We start from the raw sequence: 21,018 nt of genomic DNA, 5'->3' as shown, positions 1-21,018 counted from the left end.
GACAGAGCGCTGTAGATAAAGAGGAGGGCATTTCCTCCCAAGCAGGAAACAACAGACCCCCTGAAGTCCACCCTCCACCCAGTGAGAACCAGGGGGTACCCACTGTCCCACAACTACAGGTAACTGAGAGCTGCGATACTCTGACAGTCCCATTGTCAGACACAGAACTGGACGGTGCGGACCCTTGCCTTGGTCTAATGACTCCAGAGCAGGTAAATGACCCCAGTGAGGGCCTGGATAGCTACCTCAGCCCAGCGAAGGTCCAGCAGTTCGTGAGTACCAAAGATTTATTTCTATGAATAAAGTATATTTTGAAATTTAAAAAAAATCAAGGACTTGACAGCATCCCCTTAAGGCTAGAGGGAAAAAAAATGAAAGGGAACCTGAAGGGCAACCTTTTTACACAGAGGGTGGTACGCATATGGAATGAGCTGCCAGCAGAAGTGGTTGAGGCAGGTACATTAACAACATTTAAAAGGTTTTTGGACAAATACATGGATAGGAAAAGATTAGAAGGATATGGACCAAGTGCAGGGAACTGGGGTTAGAGTGGATCGACATTAAGGTCAGCATGGACCAGTTTGGGCTAAAGGGCCTGTTTCTGTGCTGTAGCACTCCTTGATTCCATGGGGAAATACATTATTCCTCAATAATTATTTTTTGAAATGGATATTTTAGTTTTCTAAGCTACCTCATTCACAAACTCTCACTTACGAATACAGTTTGAAGAAATAAGCCCAGTGTGGAAACCAAATGTAACTTCCTTGGAACATATTTACCCTTTATTTATGTGTACTGGTCAGTTTTTAGACAAATTATGAATCTTCTTACTTTTCCCCTTTTGAAGCTTCTGCTGCCTACCCCTACATTTTGGAGACAATTTGGTCAGTTTTCAGCCGAGTTATGCTGGTTCTGGTGGCAAATAATTGACAATGCTTTCTATAGATTCACTATGTGTGATCACAGAACAATTCCCTGCTGCTGAAATACAGGGCATTTAGATTTCTGTCTCAGAGAATGTGAAAATGAGATATGAAGGTATTCAATATCTAGCTTTCTGTAACCTCTAAGTACGAAACTGGTTCTTCCAAAAATGCATCAAAGCGATCATATATTTAGTTAGAAGTGGAAGAATAATTCCTAAGCAAAGTATCAAAAATGCACCAGCACTGAGCGTATTCTAAATGAAACTCTTATCGTGTTTTGCAAGTTAACGACACTGTAATTTGTGATCCAATCTCCTGTCCAACCGAAAAGAATACACTTCATATTGAGTGAAGTTAGTGTGAAGATTTGCAGCTCAGGTTGGTGGCAATTATGTAAGTTAGCTCGCTGAGCTGGAAGGTTTGTTTACAGATCCTTTTGTCACCATGACTAGGTCTTGGCTTCTTAAGGTGGGTGATGTCATTTCTGTTTTTTTCCAAGAGAAGGTAGATGGGATCTAAATCACTGTGTTTATTGGTAGAGTTCTGGTTAAAATGCCATGCCTCTAAGAACTCTCATGTGTGTCTTTGTTTCACCTGTTCTAGGATGTGTGTGTTGTCCCAGTCAAACTGGTGTCCTTCTTTGTCTGTATGTATGGAAACTAGTGACACAGAATTCTTAACTCTGTTAATAACATTAACTCTGCTTTCTCTCCACAGATGCTGCCAATCCTGCCGAGGTTCCCTGCAATTTCTGATTTTGTTTCTGATTTCCAGCATCTGCAGTTGTTTGGTTTTGGCTTTTCAGCCCTTCTGCCAGTCAATTCCATCAGGACTGATCTGCTTGTGGTCTCAACTTCAGATCCACCTGTCCCCAGTGACCATTGATTCTGCAGTTAATCAAAGACAAGGTGAAGAGAAGACAAGGTCCTACTGTGGAAAGTACAAAGAAGAGATATTTGGAGAAGAGGATGCAGTGAAAAGTTTGATTTATAGTTACTGTACATTGGGTTATTTACATTGTATCAACTGTGGGCTTGCTCAGGGCCAGCAGATAATGGTACAGGACATAGCCAGCAATAATGAGGCGTCAAGTCCCAAGCAAGTGCAAAAATCAAGGTGAATGCTCCAGTGCAGTGTGGAAGGGGTACCATCCTGTCAGAGTTGTCGTGCTTTGGTTGAGATAGGCCTGGCTGTTCTCTCAGGTGGATGCAGTGGATCCCACAGCCAACATTTTGAAAGGGTATTGGAGAGTTTGATTAGATTACATTCCCTACAGTGTGGAAACAGGCCCTTCGGCCCAACAAGTCCACACTGACCCTCCAAAGAGTAAACCCCCCCAGACCCATTCCCCTTTGACTAATGCACCTAGCACTACGGGCAATTTAGCCAGGCCAGTTCACCTAACCTGCAGATCTTTGGACTGTGGGAGGAAACCCACACAGACACAGGGAGAATGGGCAAACTCCACACAGACAGTCGCCCGAGGCTGGAATTGAACCTGGGACCCTGGCGCTGTGAGGCAGCGTTGCTAACCACTGAGCCACCGTGACAGATCCAATCAATTGTTCAACTTTCTTGTCCAATCAATTCCACAGAATCCACTCTCTGGTCATTATCACCTTGCTGCTTGTGGGAGAGCTTTTTTTTAAGATTAGATTAGATTAGATTACATTACAGTATGGAAACAGGCCCTTCGGCCCAACAAGTCCACACCGACCCGCCGAAGCGCAACCCACCCAGACCCTTACATTTACCCCTTACCGAACACTACGGGCAATTTAGCATGGCCAATTCACCTGACCTGCACATCTTTGTGACTGTGGGAGGAAACCGGAGCACCCAGAGGAAACCCACGCCGACACGGGGAGAATGTGCAAACTCCATGCAGTCAGTCACCTGAGGCAGGAATTGAACCCGGGTCTCTGGCTCTGTGAGGCAACAGTGCTAACCACTGTGCCACCGTGCCGCCCACAATGGGTGAATTGGCTGTTCGGATATTACAACACTGATGACACCTCACTTGGACTTCATTGGCTGTAAAAACCTTTGAGGGAGCTGTTGGCTGTGGAAGACTCAATATAGATACAAGGTTTTCTTTAAAATATCCAGGGGTTTCATAACATGAGGAAGATTTACAGCATCTGAAGCCCTGATTCTGATAATGAAGCAGTTACTACTGGTTCCTATCATTGTTTCACAAAGGCTAGACACAGTGTCCTGGCCACTTAGTCATCATTTCTGTCCATTAGCACAACTTCAGCGCTATTAGATAAAAAATTGAAAGAACCCAGTTCTGAGGAAGGGCCATTGGACCTGTAGGAGAAAGTGAGGACTGCAGATACTGGAGAGTCAGAGTCGACAGTGTGGTGCTGGAAAAGCACAGCAGGTCAGGCAGCATCCAAGTAGCAAGAGAATCGCTGTTTCAGGTATAAGCCCTTCATCAGGAATGCCTGAAATATGAGGAGAAAGTGAGGTCTGCAGATGCTGGAGATCAGAGCTGAAAATGTGTTGCTGGAAAAGCGCAGCAGGTCAGGCAGCATCCAGGGAACAGAAAAATCGACGTTTCGGGCATAAGCCCTTCTTCAGGAAAACTGAAGAAGGGCTTATGCCCGAAACGTCGATTCTCCTGTTCCCTGGATGCTGCCTGACCTGCTGCGCTTTTCCAGCAACACATTTTCATGCCTGAAATATGGACTCTCCTGCTCCTTGGATGCTGCCTGACCTGCTGTGCTTTCCCAGCACCACACTCTGGACTCACTGGACCTGCAGCGTGAATTCTAATTTCTCTGCACAGATGCTGCCTGACCTGCTGAGCTTTTTCGAGTAATTTCTGTTTTTGTTTCAGCTCTGACAACACTATCACCCAAAGTACTGTCGGCAAGAAGGCCGCTCACCATCACCTTCTCAAGGGCAACTGGGAATGGCCAGTGTGCCAGCCAACGACACCCACTGCCCACCAATTAATGATTTAAAAAGAAAAACAATTTCAAGGCCATGATAAATCAGTCACAAAAATACAATGATATCAATTCCTGAATACCTGACCCACAGCACTGATGTAAATTGTTTTAGCTTTTTTTAAAATCCTGCAGTCTTGTGCAGTTTTCAAATAGAGGACATGTCCTTGTTGTCCTCTGTTAATGAGAACGTCGTCTCTGGACAAGATTTTGAGCTAGCTCCGCGTTTTTAGACGGAATAACATGCACCATGTGTTTTCTGGGTTTGACATAGCAGCCAGGATTATCTCTACTCCCTTAAAACCCTGTGAATCCTGATAAAGGTGAGTGCATCTTGTGTTGTTTAGATCAGAGCAGGTAATTACTGCAGTACAGCAATTGTAAAGGCTTTGTTTTGTATGTGTGTGAGAGAGAGAGAGTGAGGCGGGAGCTGGCTGCACAAGTTTTATGAATGAAGCTGATTTACATTCAGCGCGCGTCCCCGGGCCCGGCTCATGACTGCGCTCGGCCTGACGTCAGTGAGGTGTCTGTGCATCAATCAGCTCAGGAGAGTGACTCAGTCCCTGTTTCACTTTAAAAAAACACTTCAACTCCAGCAGCCCAGCACTCTGCAATCTCACAGATGCAACAGAACAGTTAGAGCTCCACTCCACAGCGTCAGGCTCTGTCTCTGTGCAAAAACCCTGGACAGGAATTTGAATGTACAACATCTAAACAAACAGGTAACACCCGGCTCAGTTTGCAATAGAGACACTCAGCAGCAGCGGGCGGGTGGGTGCATTGATTGGTTTTTAAGGGTAGAGCGAGTGTCAGTGTTTGTTTCGGGGGATGGGGGTGGGGGTGGGGGGTTACATGCCAGTTGAATGTGAACATTTTGCTTGCTCTAGTTAACTATTTCCTAACGCGGTGGGGGAAAGTAAATGCGATGTAATCGTTTCGATTCAGTGATGTACAGTAAATGATGTTGAGATGTGCAACGTTTACATGGAGTGCGCGCTAAAGGACGGCGGAGAAACAAAATAAAACATAACCAGACATCTGAAATACACACACACACACACACACGGAAACTGGCAGAGAGACGCTGCGGGATTTCTCTGGCAATGTGTGTTTCTGTTTGTTATAGAGAAACGTGTGTTTACAGGGTATCACAATTAATTGGGGCAAAAAAAAACAGATATTGCTAGAGAATCTCAGCAGGTCTGACAGTGGAGAGAGAAAACACTTTCACTGTGTTAGATTGAATATATGTGACAATAAATGATTCCAATTCAAAACAGCGTTAACATTTCCAGTGACTTCAGAACTAGACTGGAAACGTTGTTTCTCTGTGTGTGTGTGTCCAGAAGCTGGGTTCCTCCAGGACTTGGGAGGGTTTTTGTGTTTTTAGATTTGCGGCAGTCGGCTCTCTCTGGTTAGAGTGCATTGTTTTAACTCTACCCCCCAACCCACTCTCCCCTGTTGCAGGGAACGGCTGGCAAGATGAACATTTCGAAGAATTCCAGCGAGGAGCAGGAATTCTGGCTGGAGACCAGCTTAGATTTAGCCCTGACGCTGCAGCAAGTTTCACTCAATCCCTGGGATATCGTGCTGTGTGTTTCTGGGACAGTGATCGCCTGTGAGAATGCAATTGTGGTTGCTATCATCTTCTACACGCCGGCTCTGAGGACCCCGATGTTCCTGTTGGTGGGCAGTCTCGCTGCTGCCGACCTGCTAACCGGCCTCGGGCTGATCATCCACTTTGTGTTCCTTTACTGCCTGCGGTCTGAGCTGGTCAGTCTGGTCACGGTCGGGATCCTGGTCGGCTCGTTCACCGCTTCAGTCAGCAGCTTGCTGGCCATCACTATAGACCGCTACCTGTCTCTGTACAACGCGCTGACCTATTACTCAGAGCGGACAGTCACTCGCACCTACATCATGTTGCTGCTGACCTGGAGCCTGTCTCTGAGCCTGGCCCTTCTGCCCATCCTGGGCTGGAACTGTCTCCTGGAGCCTTCCTCCTGCAGCATCGTCCGGCCCCTCACCAAGAACAACCTGATCATCCTCTCGGTCTCTTTCTTCATGGTGTTCGGAATGATGTTGCAGCTCTACATGCAGGTCTGCAAGATCGTGTGCCGCCACGCTCACCAGATCGCCGTGCAGAGACACTTGCTGTCCAGCTCCCACTACGTGACCACCCGCAAAGGCATCTCCACCCTGGCCCTCATCCTGGGCGCCTTTGCCATCTGCTGGCTACCGTTCGCCATCTACTGCCTGATAGCCGACCACAGCTACCCTTCTGTCTACACCTACATGACCATCCTCCCAGCCATCTACAACTCCCTTATCAATCCTGTCATCTATGCTTACAGGAACCAAGACATCCAGAAAGTGCTCTGGGCCGTCTGCTGTGGCTGCTCCTCCAAAAAGTTGCCGTTTCGCTCCAGGTCCCCCAGTGATGTCTAACTCCTGGGGCCAGCCAGCTCCACACCAGTTGGATCTTACCGTGCCTGTCTTGCATCTGACGGCTTGGGGAAGCGCCCTCAGTCGGTACCGTTGCACTGAGTAATTCCGAAGAATTCCCCTGCAGTCGGCCATTCAGCCCATCGAGTCCACACCGACCCCCCCCCCCCCCCCACGACCCCCCTTTCCTAAGAGGATCCCACCCCTCTATAACCCGTCCCTGGCTAATCGAGCACGGCCAATCTTCGGACTATGGGAGGAAACCCACGCAGACCCGGGGGAGTATGTGCGAACCCCACACTGAGAGTCGCCCCGAGGGTGGAATCGGGTCCCTGGTGCTGAGAGGCAGCAGTGCTGACCACTGAGCCACTGTGCAAGATGCTAACGAACGACACTGAAACAATAAAGACTGGAGATCACATCCTGCGGATGCTGCCTGACCCGCTGTGATCTCCAGCATTTGTTGCTTTCAGTACAGATTCCAGCATCTGCATTAATTTGCTCTTATACTATGTTACAAAAAGATAATTGCAGAGACAGTGCAGAGGAACAGAGTGGTCCCCCACACTGAAATTCAATGAAAGGACTTTGTGTACTGTACTTGAATTTGCACAATTGTTAAAATAGAGAAAAAAAACAGCTGTCTATAACGTACATTGCACTTTGAATTTCAGTCCTTACTGTCACATTGCACAGAGTTTGTTTTAAAAAAGATAATTGTTTGTGTATTTTTGGTTCTTGTTTGAGATTTTTGAATGTATTGTTTACAATCATCAATAAAAAAGTCATAATTTGTGATAGAAAATGAAGCTTTCTACAGTCTCTGTTATTTTGATATATTTCTGCATGTAAATATCTGAACAAATTGGTCACTAACCTCAGGGCAGCATTGAGCTGTAAACTCAACTCAGAAACCATTGTCTTAAACAACTAGTTAATCAGAAATATTCAATACAGTCATAGAGATGTATAGCATGCAAACAGACCCTTCGGTCCAACTCGTCCATGCCGACCAGATATCTCAACCCAATCTAGTCCCACTTGTCATCACTTGACCTATATCCCTCCAAACCCTTCCTATTTATATATCCATCTAGATGTCTTTTAAATGTTATAATTGTACCAGCCTCCACCACTTCCTCTGGCTGCTCATTTCGTACACACATACCCTCTGCATGAAAATATTGCCCCTAAGGTCCCTTTTACATCTTTCCCCTCTCACCTTAGACCTATACTCTCTAGTTCTGGACTCCCGCAACCCAGGGAAAAATATCTTGTCTATTTACCCTATCCATGCCCCTCATAATTTTATAAACCTCTATAAGGTCACCCCTCAGCCTTCAAAGCTCCAGGGAAAATGGCTCCAGCCTATTCAGCCTTTCCCGACAGCACAAACCCTCTAACATGCCTGCAAATCGTTTCTGACCATAGAGTTATCCAGCATGGAAACAGATCCTTCAGTCCATCTCGTCCATGCCGACCAGATATCCTAAACTAAGCTAGTCCCATTTGCCAGCATTTGGCCCATATCCCTCTAAACTTTCCTATTCATATAAAATAAATGAATGGGATAAATCACAGAGAATAGGTACAGGCTGTTCGGACCATTGTGACTGCACCAGCCTTCTGAATGGCCATTATAACTCAGTGCCAATCTCCTGCCTTTTCCATTGTTTCTATTTAAATAACCAATCAATATGGTCCCTCTTGAATGTATCAATTGAACCTACCTCCACCACATTTCCAGGCAACGCACTCCAGACCCCTATCTACTCATTAGGTGAGAGAGTTCTTTTCCCTTTCTATCACTCCATTCGCCATAAAACAGTGCCCTCTGGTTCTTGCCCTTTTGGCAAATGGGAAGGTTTCTCCCTATCCCCTCTGCTCAGAAATCTTCTGATTTTGAAAACCTCGATCAGGTCTCCGTCTCCAAGGAGAACAGCCCCAACCTCTCCAACCCCTCCTCAGCACTGAAATTCCTAATCACTGGAACTATTCTCATAAACCTCTTCTGCACTCTCTCCAAATTGGGCATTTTACAAAATGTCAAGTCATACTGTATATATTATCAGCAATAGTACTGCAATGGAAAATGTATTCTAAATGAACATTTCCATCATCAAGTAAATCTGGTGATACAACACAGTCATAGAGATGTACAGCACAGAAACAGACCCTTCGGTCCAACTCGTCCATGCCAATCAGATATCCTAAACCAATCTAGTCCCATTTGCCAGCATTTGACCTATATCCCTCTAAACCCTTCCTACTCATACATACCCATCCGGATGCCTTTTAAATGTTGCAATTGTACCAGCCTCCACCACTTCCTCTGGCAGCTCATTCCATACACTTACCACCCTCTGTGTGAAAACATTGCCCCTTAGATCCCTTTTATATTTTTCCCCTCTCATCCTAAACCTATGCCTTCTAGTTCTGGACTCACCCACCCTAGAGAAAAGATTGTTGATTTATCCTATCCATGCCCCTCATGATTTTATAATTGTCTATAAGGTCACCCCTCAGCCTCCAACGCTCCAGGGAAAACAGCCCCAGCCCATTTGGCCTCTCTCTATAGCTCAAACCCTCCAACCCTGGCAATCTCCTTGTAAATCTTTTTGATACTTTCCAAGTTTCACAACATCCCTCTGATAGGAGGGAGACCAGAATTGCACACAATATTCCAAATAGTTTCAGCACTATTCAGATTTTGATGGTGTAACAATGAACAGGAGCAGTGGACAGAGGGCTGTCCCTGTTCCAGTGGGATCTCATTGGGCATGTACTCTCTGCATGTATTGGTGATGCTGATATTGGTGATGCTGATATTGGTGATGCTGATATGTACTCTCTGCATGTATTGGTGATGCTGATATTCATCGTGGTCCCTCGCAGACGGGAATGACTCTCTGCCACCCTTAGGGTGAGTCTGGAGGTGGCTGTACAGACCGATGCACATGGGGCAGGTGGTGGTCATGGGAAAGGGGGTGGGGGGTGGGACTCTGATTTGGCAGTGTGCTCTTTCCCTGTCTTTGCCCAACGATGCTGACAACAGCCCCTTAAGCTTGGATTGTGCTGGAGCAATGCAAAACGCACCTTCTAACAACCTCCCTTTAAATATCAAACCAGATTCCTAAACAACCATCTCTGATAAAGTACCTGTCTTATGAAGAACATGTTGATGCTGCTGTCCAGCAATGATTCTGGCTCTGGACACTCTCCGGATGTTGCTGTCTCTGTTTATGGGAGAGGTCAGAATGAGCTGAGTATCAGCGCTTTGGAAATGGGAGTGTCCTTCAAACTTGTCCATTGGGCAACAGCTTCTCCCTCCCCAGCACACGATCTCCCCAGCCTCTCCCACTCCACTCTCCCTCCACACTACCCTACTCTCGCCCTCCACACTCCCTCCTCCTCAGCCTCTCCCTATCTCCCACTCTCTCCCTCCTCCCACCTCTCCTCCCCCTCCCTCTGGCTCTCAGTTTGTAGAGAGAGTCCTTCTGACATCAATGGTTGGATCAGCTACACAGTCGACTGTCTCTCTAGGAATGAGACTGGAATAAAGAGCCAAACCTCATGCCTTTTGTACTGGTTCACTTTGGAGTGAGTTTCTGATAGACACCAGGCTTCAGCTCATCCTGACAGTGAAAAGCCCCTTTCTCCAGAGGAGGTATCATTCGAGAAAATGCAGGTACCATTTAATGGCATTTCACCGATTATTCTTTTCATTCATCATGTGTTTGTTCCCAGCCCCGTTTGACTTAAACTTTTCCTGGCTCAGATAGCCTTTGACTTCATTCTACCAAGTGATGATTTCCCCACAAGAATTTCACTTGAATCTCGCTGCCAGTGAATATTCCAGAGGTCTGTGACCTGCTCTCACTCTCTATATGTCCGGAAGGGTGAATGGTGATAAATGTAACACTGCTATGGGCAAGATCAAGAGCTTGCAAATAGCACACAATTCTGGAAGAAATTGGATTGATTTCAGTGAAAACTCTTTATTGAGTTCTTGTATTTAAAATGGATAAAATGAGCTTGTATTCTATAGTCATTAAATTGAGTTTATCTGCACTGGTCGTGACCAGTTAACTGTGAACTACATTTTCAAATTGACACCTTTCTAATTTTATTTTCATGTCACATTTTTGAGATGATTATAAGAACGGGGGACAAGGAGTAGACTAATCTGATTAATCAACTTGATTTCTCATTGAATAAGATCATGTCTGAGCATTTTCCTCAAATCCACCTTCTCCACTTCTCTGTACTCTTCATTATTACCATAATATCTCGGGTTTTCTGGCATCTCCAGCTCACCAGGATAGAGGATTTCAAACATTCACAACACTTCCATTGAAGAAATTTCCTCTCATATCAGCCCTGCAGATCTGACCACCTCATGTGAGACAATGTCCTCCTAGTCTACGTTCCACAGCCAGGCCCAGCATCAATACCCACAGAATCCCACAATGCCCAAATGTCTCATTCCTCTGACCTTTGGGAAATAGAGAACCAGTCTATTCAACTTCCTCAGGGCACAATATCATAACCCCAGGAGTCAGTCTTGTGTATCTTCACTCCCTGAAAAGCAAATCTATCCCATCCTCATTGGAGAAATATTCTCACCAATCAGTATTTTGTAAATAGGAACATAAGAGCTAGGAAAGGAGTAGGCCATTCAGCCCCTCGAGCTACTCCACCATTTGGGGCCTCAACTCCACTTTCCTACCCGCCGCCCATAGCCGTCAACTAATTAAACATTTGCCTCTCTCTCCTCCTCAAATTTCCTCAGTGTCCCAGCATCCACTGCTCTCTGGGGGAGTGGACTCTGCAGTTTCACAACACTTTGAGAGATGTAATTTCTTCACATCTGTTTTAAAGTTGCTACCTATTATCCTAATGCTATGACCTCGCACTCCAGATTGGCCCACATGAGGAAATGTCCTTTCTATGTCTATTTTATTAATCCATATTAGTATCTTATATCCCTCATCACTTCACCTCCTCCCATTCTCCTAAACTAAACTAAAAGAAGGACATATTCATAAAACAGGATAAGGTTTTCTGTTTCAGAAACAGTAAATGAATCTTGCCACCACTGCAGTCATTTCTTAAAGCAACATTTCACTGTCACTGGTTTTTGCAAGGGCAATCCTTAATTGTTTGATTCAGTGCAGTGGCCCAAATAGCCCAAAAAAAAACGAGAAGGTGGTGAAATGCAGAGCCGATGTCCTTGGGGTATGTGTTTAAATCCCACTGGTGCAGATGGTAACATTGGAATTCAATATAAATGTGCATTAAAAAGCTAGCCTAATGGTGGATGTGAAAGCAATATCAAATTCTGGTTCACTAATGCTCAGAAAACTGCCAGCTTTACCTGATCTAGTCTATACGTGACTCCAGACCCACAGCAATGTGGTCGATTCTGAACTTCCCTCTGGATAACTAGGGATGGATAGTAAATGTTGATCTAACCCATGATGCCCATACCCCAGGAAAGAATTTTAAAAACTATGCAGGTAGGAAGTTGTCATTGCAGTAGCTAATTTGAGGGATCATATCCTCAACAAGGATTGGAAGGTTGCAAATGTTATGTCATTGTTGAAAATGATGGAAAAATAAGCAAATCGATTGATGCAAACAATCAGATTAACATCAGTAAGAAATACCTGCACTTTGATAGCACAATCGTTGGGTGTCCTAAAACACTTTACAACTAATGAGGTACTTTCACAACTCTGTTGTAGAAAATATGGCAGCCAACATGAATACAACACACTCCCACAAGCAATGCAATCATGACCAAATGATCTGTTGTAGCTGTTATGGACCAAACCCCTCAATAAGAAAATAGCCTAGACTTTAACTTTTTCTTATGTGAAAGGCAAATGCCAGATGTTGTGTTCTGGAAGCAATTTGATTGGTAAATTACCAGTCTTCAGGCAAACACACTTCATCCACACACAACCATTGTAATACAAAGAAAAGAAAGAAGGAATTGGAATAACATAACTCTTTTAGAAAACTGAACAGAATAGTAGATATTTAATTACTAAATAGTAATTGTTCCAATATAGTGACATGGGGTGGCATGGTCATTCAGTGGTTAGCACTGCTGCCTCACAGCATCAGGGTCCCAGGTTCAATTCCAGCCTCGGGCGACTGTCTGTGCCGGCCCCTTCCGGGTGCTCCGGTTTCCTCCCACGGTCCAAAGATGTGCAGGTCAGGTGAACTGCATATTCTAAATTGCCCATAGTGTTAGGTGCATTAGTCAGAGGGGAGTGATTCTGGGTGGGTTACTCTTCGGAGGGTCGGTGTGGACTTGTTGGGCCAAAGGACCTGTTTCCACACTGTAGGGAATCTAATCTAATCTAATCCCATAAACACACCCCAGCAAAGGCAAATTCAGAAAAATGGACTTTCCAAAATAAACTCTGAGAGACAGAGTAGCAGGGAGAGATGTACTGTAGCTTCCAAACCCAGATTCAAGTCCCCAGCAACTGCTACTGAAAAATTAAAGCAAAACATTCTGGTTCTGTGGGAGCTTGAGACCACCCATTCAGGCTGCTTATATTGTTCTGACTTTTGGAAAAAGAACCAAGACCTCACATGCTGTTTATGGGCTTTGAAGCAGACTGCCTGTCACTTCTGTCTCAACCTCTCTTCATAAAAAAAGGACAAAATGTACCTCTTAAAGCCATAGTATTGTCAGATAGTGATGTTGAGTGATAGTTAAATATTGGAACAGTAAGGGATAACTTCCATACTTTTCCTGAAATACAGCCATGGGATCTTTTATTCCACTTTAATGGGCAGACGGGAAACTCCAAGTAAAATTTAATTTGAAAGTTATTACAGTAAGCACTCCATTGGTGTTGAAATGGAGAATGTAAGCTTTGATTCGTGCATTCAAGTCTGTGTTGGGGAACATGAACTCACGACCTTTGACTCATACAAACAAGTGAAGGATAGATGATGTCAGTCCAGTGGTTCCTAGAGCTGTATGGAACCTTTAAACTGTATTCAGTCAAATAGAATGTTGCCACATTTAGAGGAAATTAGATTAAACACATTTTCTCAAAGCAAACCTGTATCTTTAACGGGTATGGTCTTAAGAATGACTGGAATAGTAAGTATTGTTTGTGAAATCTTTCTGATATAATGAAAATGCATCATCAATGATTAAATTATAATTTAAGAAATCCAATTGTTTGTACTCATTAAGTTCAGGAAATTGAGAGTTAATGGATTTGATCTCAATGGTACAATCATATGCATGTGACTTCTTCCCCACATTAACAATACTGATTCACTGTATACTCATGAATATTTATCACAAAAATACAATGCAGTTCATATTTCTAAAATTTAAAACGTTTTCTTGTGTGTATACAATAGTGTATTTTTACAGCAATCTGGTAGTTTCATGTAATTTGTTCTGTTTCCTTCAGAAATCATGTTCAGATCTATTGAAGTCTTATATGACATATTCACGAGATTTAGTTGTTGCATGCATGAATCAGAGCTCTGGACCAGTCTTACTGGAAACATAACTGTCATCTAGTGGACTGAATCCAGGTTAAGTGTATCACATTTAAACCATAGCTGTTTGATATCAAATTTATTGATAACATCAAAGTCAAAACTCCTTCACAAAGGCTTATAGATACAAAAATGTGTCTTCACTGGTGACCTAGATTAAAATTTGGTGGCCAAAATATCATAGTCTTCTGCCACTTTTTAAAAAAAAATCTATATTTGGGGTGAGAGCTTACAGGAACGGTGGGATATTATACTTAAAAATAATTACATTTGCTGCTGAATGGAGTATAAATAATTGTTTTCTGTAATATGAAATTGTCAGCATAAATTACAACATAGAATATTCATAAATTAATGTGTTGAATTTGTAGTTGTACATAATATATTGGTTTAAAAATGATGCCAGGTTAAACAATAGATGCAGAATAATGGCCTATAATAACATAATAAGGGAAGTTAGTTATATATAAACATAAATTCTACCAAGAAGCAGTAGAAGCCATTAAATTCCACTTACTTTCATAATTGACAATTACCTTGGCTCACTTCACTGATCTTCTAACAACACATTTCAATTCTTTATCTCTCCGGAAAAAAAAATTACCTTTCAAGAAATTCTTGGAACTTGTTAATTATTTCCTTTTCTTATTTGTTCATGGAACATGGGCATAACGTGCTAAGTGAGCATTTATTGCCCTTAATTTCCCTTGAGAAGCTGACAGTGACCACTGCCTTCTTGAACTGCTGCAGTCCATGTGCTGTAGTTGTGGCAATAGCCAGAGACTTTTCCCCAGGGCAGGGTACGAGAAGTCATAGCTTGAAGATATTAGGAGGGGGATATAAAGGAGACATCAGAGGTAGGTTCTTTACACAGAGAGTTGTGAATGCATGGAATGCTTTGCCAGCGGTGGTGGTGGAAGCAGAGTCACTGGGGCCATTTAAGTGACTGCTGGACATGCACATGGATAGCAGTGAGTGAGGGGTGTGTAGGTTGTTAATATATTTTACATTAGGATTAAATCTCGGCACAACACTGTGGGCCAAAGGGCCTGTTCTGTGCTGTAGTTTTCTATGTTCTATGTTCTATATGCTCACAATGCTCTTAGAAAGGGACTTCCAGCATTCTGACCCAGTGACAGTATAGTTCCAAGTTAGACTGGTGCATGGCTTGTAGATGAACATGCAGAAGGTGGCATTCCCATGCATCTGCTGCCCTTGTCGTGGTATAGATCACAGATTTGGTAGGTGCTTGTGAAAGAGCCTGATGAGTTGCTGCAGTGCACTTAGTAGACACTGCTGCCACTGTGCATCGATGGTGGAGGGCGTGGATAATGAAGGTGCTGGTTGAGCTGCTTTGGTCCGGATGTTATTGACTTTCTTGAGTGTTGTTGGAACTGCATTCTTCCAGTCAAATGGAAAGTATTTGTGCCTTGTAGATGGTGGATTGGCCTTGGGAATCAGGTGCTATTCACTGCAGAATTCTGATCTGCTAACTCCTGATCTGTCCTTGTAGCCACAGTATTTATATAGTTAATTCAGTTCAGTTTCTGGTAACCTACAGGATGCTCTTCGTTAACGATTCAGCGATGATAATGCCATTGAATATCAAGAGGTGATGGTTAGATTCTCCCTTGTTGGAGATGGTCATTGTTTGACTTTTGCATAGCTTGAATTTTACTCACCATCCATCGGTTCAAGTCTAAATGTTGTCCAGGCCTTGGTGCAAATGGACAGTAAGGTAAAAACAATGACTGCAGATGCTGGAAACCAGATTCTGGATCAGTGGTGCTGGAAGAGCACAGCAATTCAGGCAGCATCCGAGGACAGGCAAAATCGACGTTTCGGGCAAAAGCCCTTCATCAGGATCACAAATGGTGCTGGATATTGTGCAATCGTCAGTGAACACCCCCACCTCTGACCCCTTATGATGGAGGGAAGGTAATTGATGAAGTAGCTGAAGATGGTTGGGCTGAAGACACTATCCTAAGGAACGCCTGCAGAGATATTCTGAGGCTGAAATGATTAGCTTCAACAACTTCTCTTGTAGCCTGTGCACATCCTTTGGATAATCAGTTCTAATGATCTTCCTAATTTGTTATTTATATTGCAAGGTTTTTGAATCTTTCATCAAAGTAACTAAATCTCCCATAAGCGACATCAAAAACAGAGCCAAATATATCTCAGATTTAACCCAATGGCTTTGATAAGGAGGAATCCTCTGAGCAGGATTGGAGTTTCTTTAAAACATATAGCAATAGAGCACATTACCAAAAGGATGTGGACGCTTTGAAGAGGGTGCAGAGAAGGTTTACAAAGATGTTGCCTGGTATGGAAGATGCTAGCTATGAAGAGAGGTTGAGCAGGTTAGGATTGTTTTCATTAGAAAAAAGGAGATTGAGGGGGGACCTGAATGAGGTTTACAAAATCATGAAAGGTATAGACAGGGTGAAGGAGTCAATAACTCTTTCAAGGTGAGAGGTGAAAAGTTTAGGGGGGATACACGCGGTAAGTACTTCACACAGAGGATGGTGGGTGTCTGGAACATGATGCCAGCAGAGGTGGTAGAGGCAGGCACGGTAGATTCATTTAAGATGCGTCTGGACAGATGCATGAGTAGGTGGGGAGCAGGGGAATACAGATGCTTAGGAATTGGGCGACATGTTTAGACAGTAGATTTGGATCGGCTCAGGCTTGGAGGGACGAAGGGCCTGTTCCTGGGCTGTAAATTTTCTTTGTTCTTTGTTCTTTTCAATTGTTATAATAATGTAGCAAGAGGTGCCAGAACAGTTATCAGATTGTTATTGAAACAATTTATCATCAAACTGTTGAACTAATAGCAATGAACTAAACTAAATTAAATTAAGTTAAAGTCCCTTTGTTTTCAAAAAATGCTGAAGCTCCTACAGTACACATAGTAAAGGAAGCATTATACAGTCTCTTTAATTGCCGAGTTTCCTTCCAATGTTTACCATTGATGTTTAAAAATTTTTGTATGAAACAAAGCTTCTTGATCAAATTTCACCTTTGTATTTTTTCACTAATTCATGGGCCATGGTCCTCACTAAGAAGGCCAGTATGAGTTGCCCATCTCGAATTGTCACTGAACTGAGTGGTTTGCTGTTGCAGAGGCAATTAAGAGTTAAAGACTCAGCTGACATACATGTCTTTGTTATTATGCTTCAGTGTGGGATTATATATGAACAGGAATCTCAATTTGTGAACACACTCCTTATCCTTTGGTTAGAATGCTCCTTTAAGTAATTTTTCGTGAAGATCTTTTACATTAATAAATAGAAGTCATTATTGTAAGGATGACCAAAATTAAAGCAATTGTATAATATTTTAAATGGATCCAAATCCTTTTGATCACTGCTTTCTACTTCATGATTTCAACACATTGGACAGGTGAAACCCTGCAACTTATTTTCAATTGGGACCAGAGCTTTTGCTGGAAATTGGTGTGAACCTTAGAATTAGATCAAAGCAATTGCTAATGTAGTAACTACAGGTCTCTGTGACTGAAGTTATTGAAAGGAAATAACATGTTTCACACCAGGTCTAAGTATGAATTTGCTGTCTGATGAATTTTGTGCACTGTCGTACATTACCACACCTGCTTTTAACCTAGAGGTTTCCTTGATTACCTGATCTTTGTTCAGCTCATATTATAACTCTCTTTTCATAGATTTGTCTCACAATATTTTACTTTAATAAGTACCTTCCAGTATTAGTGTAATGCTTGTTCACTTTTGTTTCCTGTAGGAGCAAAATTCACTGCATATTTAAATTTACTATCAGCAAGTACCCTCAAATGGTTTTGAAACTCTCGAAAGATATTTGGTAAATGTGTAATTTATAATTTCTGTCACTTCTGCATTAAACACTGATTTTTTTTCATATTTGGCTGAAAATATGTCTAAAAGAATATCTGTGAAATAGATTGTTTTGAAGTCATAGTATGTGCTAGTAGATTAATGTTTTTGAAAACAATAAACACTCCTGTTACCTAGGAATGTGTGGAAAAATATATCATAGGCAGTCAGCAGATATCCATTTGAACATAATTGGAATATGGGAATTTCCTGTTGAAATAAGATCAAAGTCTATCTTCCTCACCTTCTACCATCTTGGAATTCACATGATACAATGGTCATGGAATTGTTTACCATTCAAACACAACCAATTGGCCTACAACAGACACCGACACCAACACAAGGGAGGTCGTGATGGTAGAAAATCTTGGGAATGAAAAGACCAAAGTCATAACCTTTATACACACAGCAGTAACCAGTCGATAGAGACTGATTCAAGTCTCTCAAGTTTAAAAGTTCATAAGATATAGGAACAGAATTAGGCCATTTGGCCCACTGAGTCTACTCCACCATTCGATCATGGCTGATATGCTCCTCACCCCCATTTTCCTGCCTCCTCCCCATATCACCTCAACCCATTATCAATTAAAAATCCATCTAACTCCTCACTATCCCAGCATCCACTGCATTTTGGGGTAGCAAATTCCACTGATTCACAACTCTTTGGTAGTTTCTCCTCCCGTCTGTTTTAAATTTGCTACCCCTTATCTTAAGACTATGACCTCTTGACCTAGAATGCCCTATGTTCCAAGTCTATTTTATTCACACCTTTTTTCATCTTGAATCCCTCATTCTTCCAAATTCCAGAGAGTGTAGGCCTAAACTGTTCAATTTCTCTTCGTATGATAAACCTCTCACCTCTGGGATCAATCTAGTGAACCTCCTGTGAACTGCCTCCAATGTCACGACATCTTTCCTCAAACAAGGAGACCAAAACTGTGCACAATACTCCAGGTGCAGTCTCACCAATGCCTTGTATAGTTGTCAAGTATTTTGTAGTTCCTTAGCATCAACTTTTCTAAGACTAACATTGATTGCTGTATAGAGCAAACATAAATCTACTTTTTAAAGTAGATTGCTCAGTGTCGCTGAGCAATGTGCTTCTATTGTTTTCTATCCTTGATTTTTTTTTAATCTTGCCCCTGTTGAGTTTAAAAACCAGTGAAAGCATGTGGGGTTAATAACCAACTGGGGATGAGTGATGAGTCACATCTTTTCAATTAACCATTTGTGAATAGACCTTTGGTAGCACAGCACCTGAGTATTGCCTCATCAGGACAATTTGCAAGAATACATTTTTATACTGTATGAGCAAAATGTACTGATTGCATAGGAAGTGGACACTGATTGATGGAGGGTTACCATGAAGAATGCACCAGTTATATGGTGAATGAAGTTTTTAGCAATCAACACACCAGGTTCATACAGTATGAAAATGCTATTCCCCAATACATTGGCATTCTTTTGAATTGTCCTGATGAGAACAAGATGAAAAGCTTCGACAAAATGTGTCTTTTTTCAGCAACAACGGCTTGTCCTTAAAACCATTTCTAGAATAAGTTGGCAAGCTTTTGTAGAAAACATGCATGATGAAACCTATCATTTCATGAAATGGAATTTTAATAGCCTGAGACAGTGATCAATCATATCAGGACATAGTTTGAAAGATGTGGCCAGTACATTTCTGATGAGAGGTCAATAACATGAAATGTCACCTCAGTTTCTATCTCTGCAGTTGCTGCCTGATTTGCTGGGTTTCTCCAGCACTTTTGTGTTCTGGCCTACACTTTGGAAAATGATTTAAATCGACATTTTTAAGAATATTTTTGTTCCAAAGATTGCTGCTAAGGATCATATTTGCAAAAATTCCTTTCACAAATAAACTGGAAAGTCTCATGAAGTCTGTCAGTATTGCTGATGAAGAGGGGATAGGGTGAAAATTTCAGGTCAATAGTCTGACCCAATTGTTTTGCCTAGTTTCTGTTCTTATTTTAGATATCCAGCATCTGCTACATTTTGTCTTGTGTTTAATTTCTTTCAGACTTAATTGTAAATCTCAAATGTAACACTTGGTTTCTGGATGTAGGTTTGCTTGCTGAGCTGAAAGGTTCATTTCCAGACGTTTTGTTACCTTACTAGGTAACATCTTCAGTGGTTGAAACTTTATTGCTGGAACAGCACAGCAGGTCAGGCAGCATCTAGGGAACAGAAGATTCGACATTTCGGGCACATGCCCTTCAGTGGACCTCATGCAAGGCAATGCTGAAAATTCCTGCTTTCTATTTGTATGTTTGTGTTTCTTTGGGTCGGTGATGTCATTTCCTGTGGTGATGTTATTTCCTGTGGTGAAGTCACTTCCTGTTCTTTTTCTCAGGGAGTAGTAGATGGGGTCTAACTCGATGTGTTTGTTGATAGAGTTCTGGTTGGAATGCCATATTTCTAGGAATTCTCGTGCATGTCTTTGTTTGGCTTGTCCTAGGATGGATTTGTTTTCCCGTCGTAGTGGTGTCCTTCCTCATCCATATGTGAGGATACTAGTGAGAGAGGGTCACGTCTTTTTGTGGCTAGTTCATGTATCCTGGTGGTTAGTTTTCTGCCTGTTTGTCCAATGTAGTGTTTGTTACAGCCCTTGCAGGTATTTTGTAAATGACGTTAGTTTTACTCATTGTCTGTATAGGGTCGTTCAAGTTCATTAGCTGCTGTTTTAGTGTGTTGGTGGGTTTGTAGGTTACCATGATGCCAAGGGGTCTGAGTAGTCTGGCAGTCAATTCCAAGATGTCTTTGATGTAGGGGAGAGTGGCTAGGGTTTCTGGATATGTTTTGTTTGCTTGTTTGTGTTTGTTGCTGAGAAATCGGCGAACTGTGTTCATTGGGCACCCATTCTTTTTGAATACACTGTATAGGTGATTTTCCTCTGCTCTGCATAGTTCCTCTGTGCTGCAGTGTGTGTTGGCTCATTGAAATAATGTTTTGATGCAGCTTCATTTGTGGGTGTTGGGATGGTTGCTTCTGTTGTTCAATATTTGGTCTGTGTGTTGTTTTCCTGTAGACGCTGGTTTGAAGATCCCCATTGGCTGTTCGCTCTACTGCGACATCTAGGAATGGCAGTTTGCTGTTGTTTTCCTCCTCTTTAGTGAATTTTATGCCAGTAAGGGTATTATTGATGGTCTTGAAGGTTTCCTCTAACTTGTTTCGTTTAGTGATGACAAAGGTGTCATCCATGTAGCGGATCCAGAGTTTGGGTTGGATGGTTGGCAGAGCTGTTTGCTCAAGTCTCTG

General features: G+C 42.7%; 1 protein-coding gene across 1 annotated transcript; it reads left to right on the top strand.

The window, feature by feature from the left end:
* Positions 1-4,339: 4,339 nt before the first annotated feature.
* LOC122563406 (G-protein coupled receptor 3-like) lies at positions 4,340-7,017 on the top strand. The gene is made up of 2 exons (XM_043717145.1): positions 4,340-4,605; positions 5,351-7,017. Exons 1-2 carry the CDS (start codon positions 4,378-4,380, stop codon positions 6,326-6,328), a joined length of 1,206 nt encoding a protein of 401 aa, XP_043573080.1. The 5' UTR covers positions 4,340-4,377; the 3' UTR covers positions 6,329-7,017.
* Positions 7,018-21,018: the final 14,001 nt, after the last annotated feature.

The sequence above is a fragment of the Chiloscyllium plagiosum genome, chromosome 27 (genome assembly GCF_004010195.1).
Source record: "Chiloscyllium plagiosum isolate BGI_BamShark_2017 chromosome 27, ASM401019v2, whole genome shotgun sequence".
In the NCBI taxonomy this organism is placed as follows: domain Eukaryota; kingdom Metazoa; phylum Chordata; class Chondrichthyes; order Orectolobiformes; family Hemiscylliidae; genus Chiloscyllium; species Chiloscyllium plagiosum.
This window is presented reverse-complemented; position numbering and strand designations above follow the sequence as displayed.

What these genes read in the sequence shown, in the direction of transcription:
- LOC122563406 (XM_043717145.1), top strand. Translation starts at nt 4,378, where the DNA reads ATGACTGCGCTCGGCCTGACGTCAGTGAGGTGTCTGTGCATCAATCAG. An exon ending in TACAACATCTAAACAAACAG is followed by an intron (nt 4,606 to 5,350) that starts GTAACACCCGGC and finishes CCCCTGTTGCAG; the next exon opens with GGAACGGCTGGCAAGATGAA.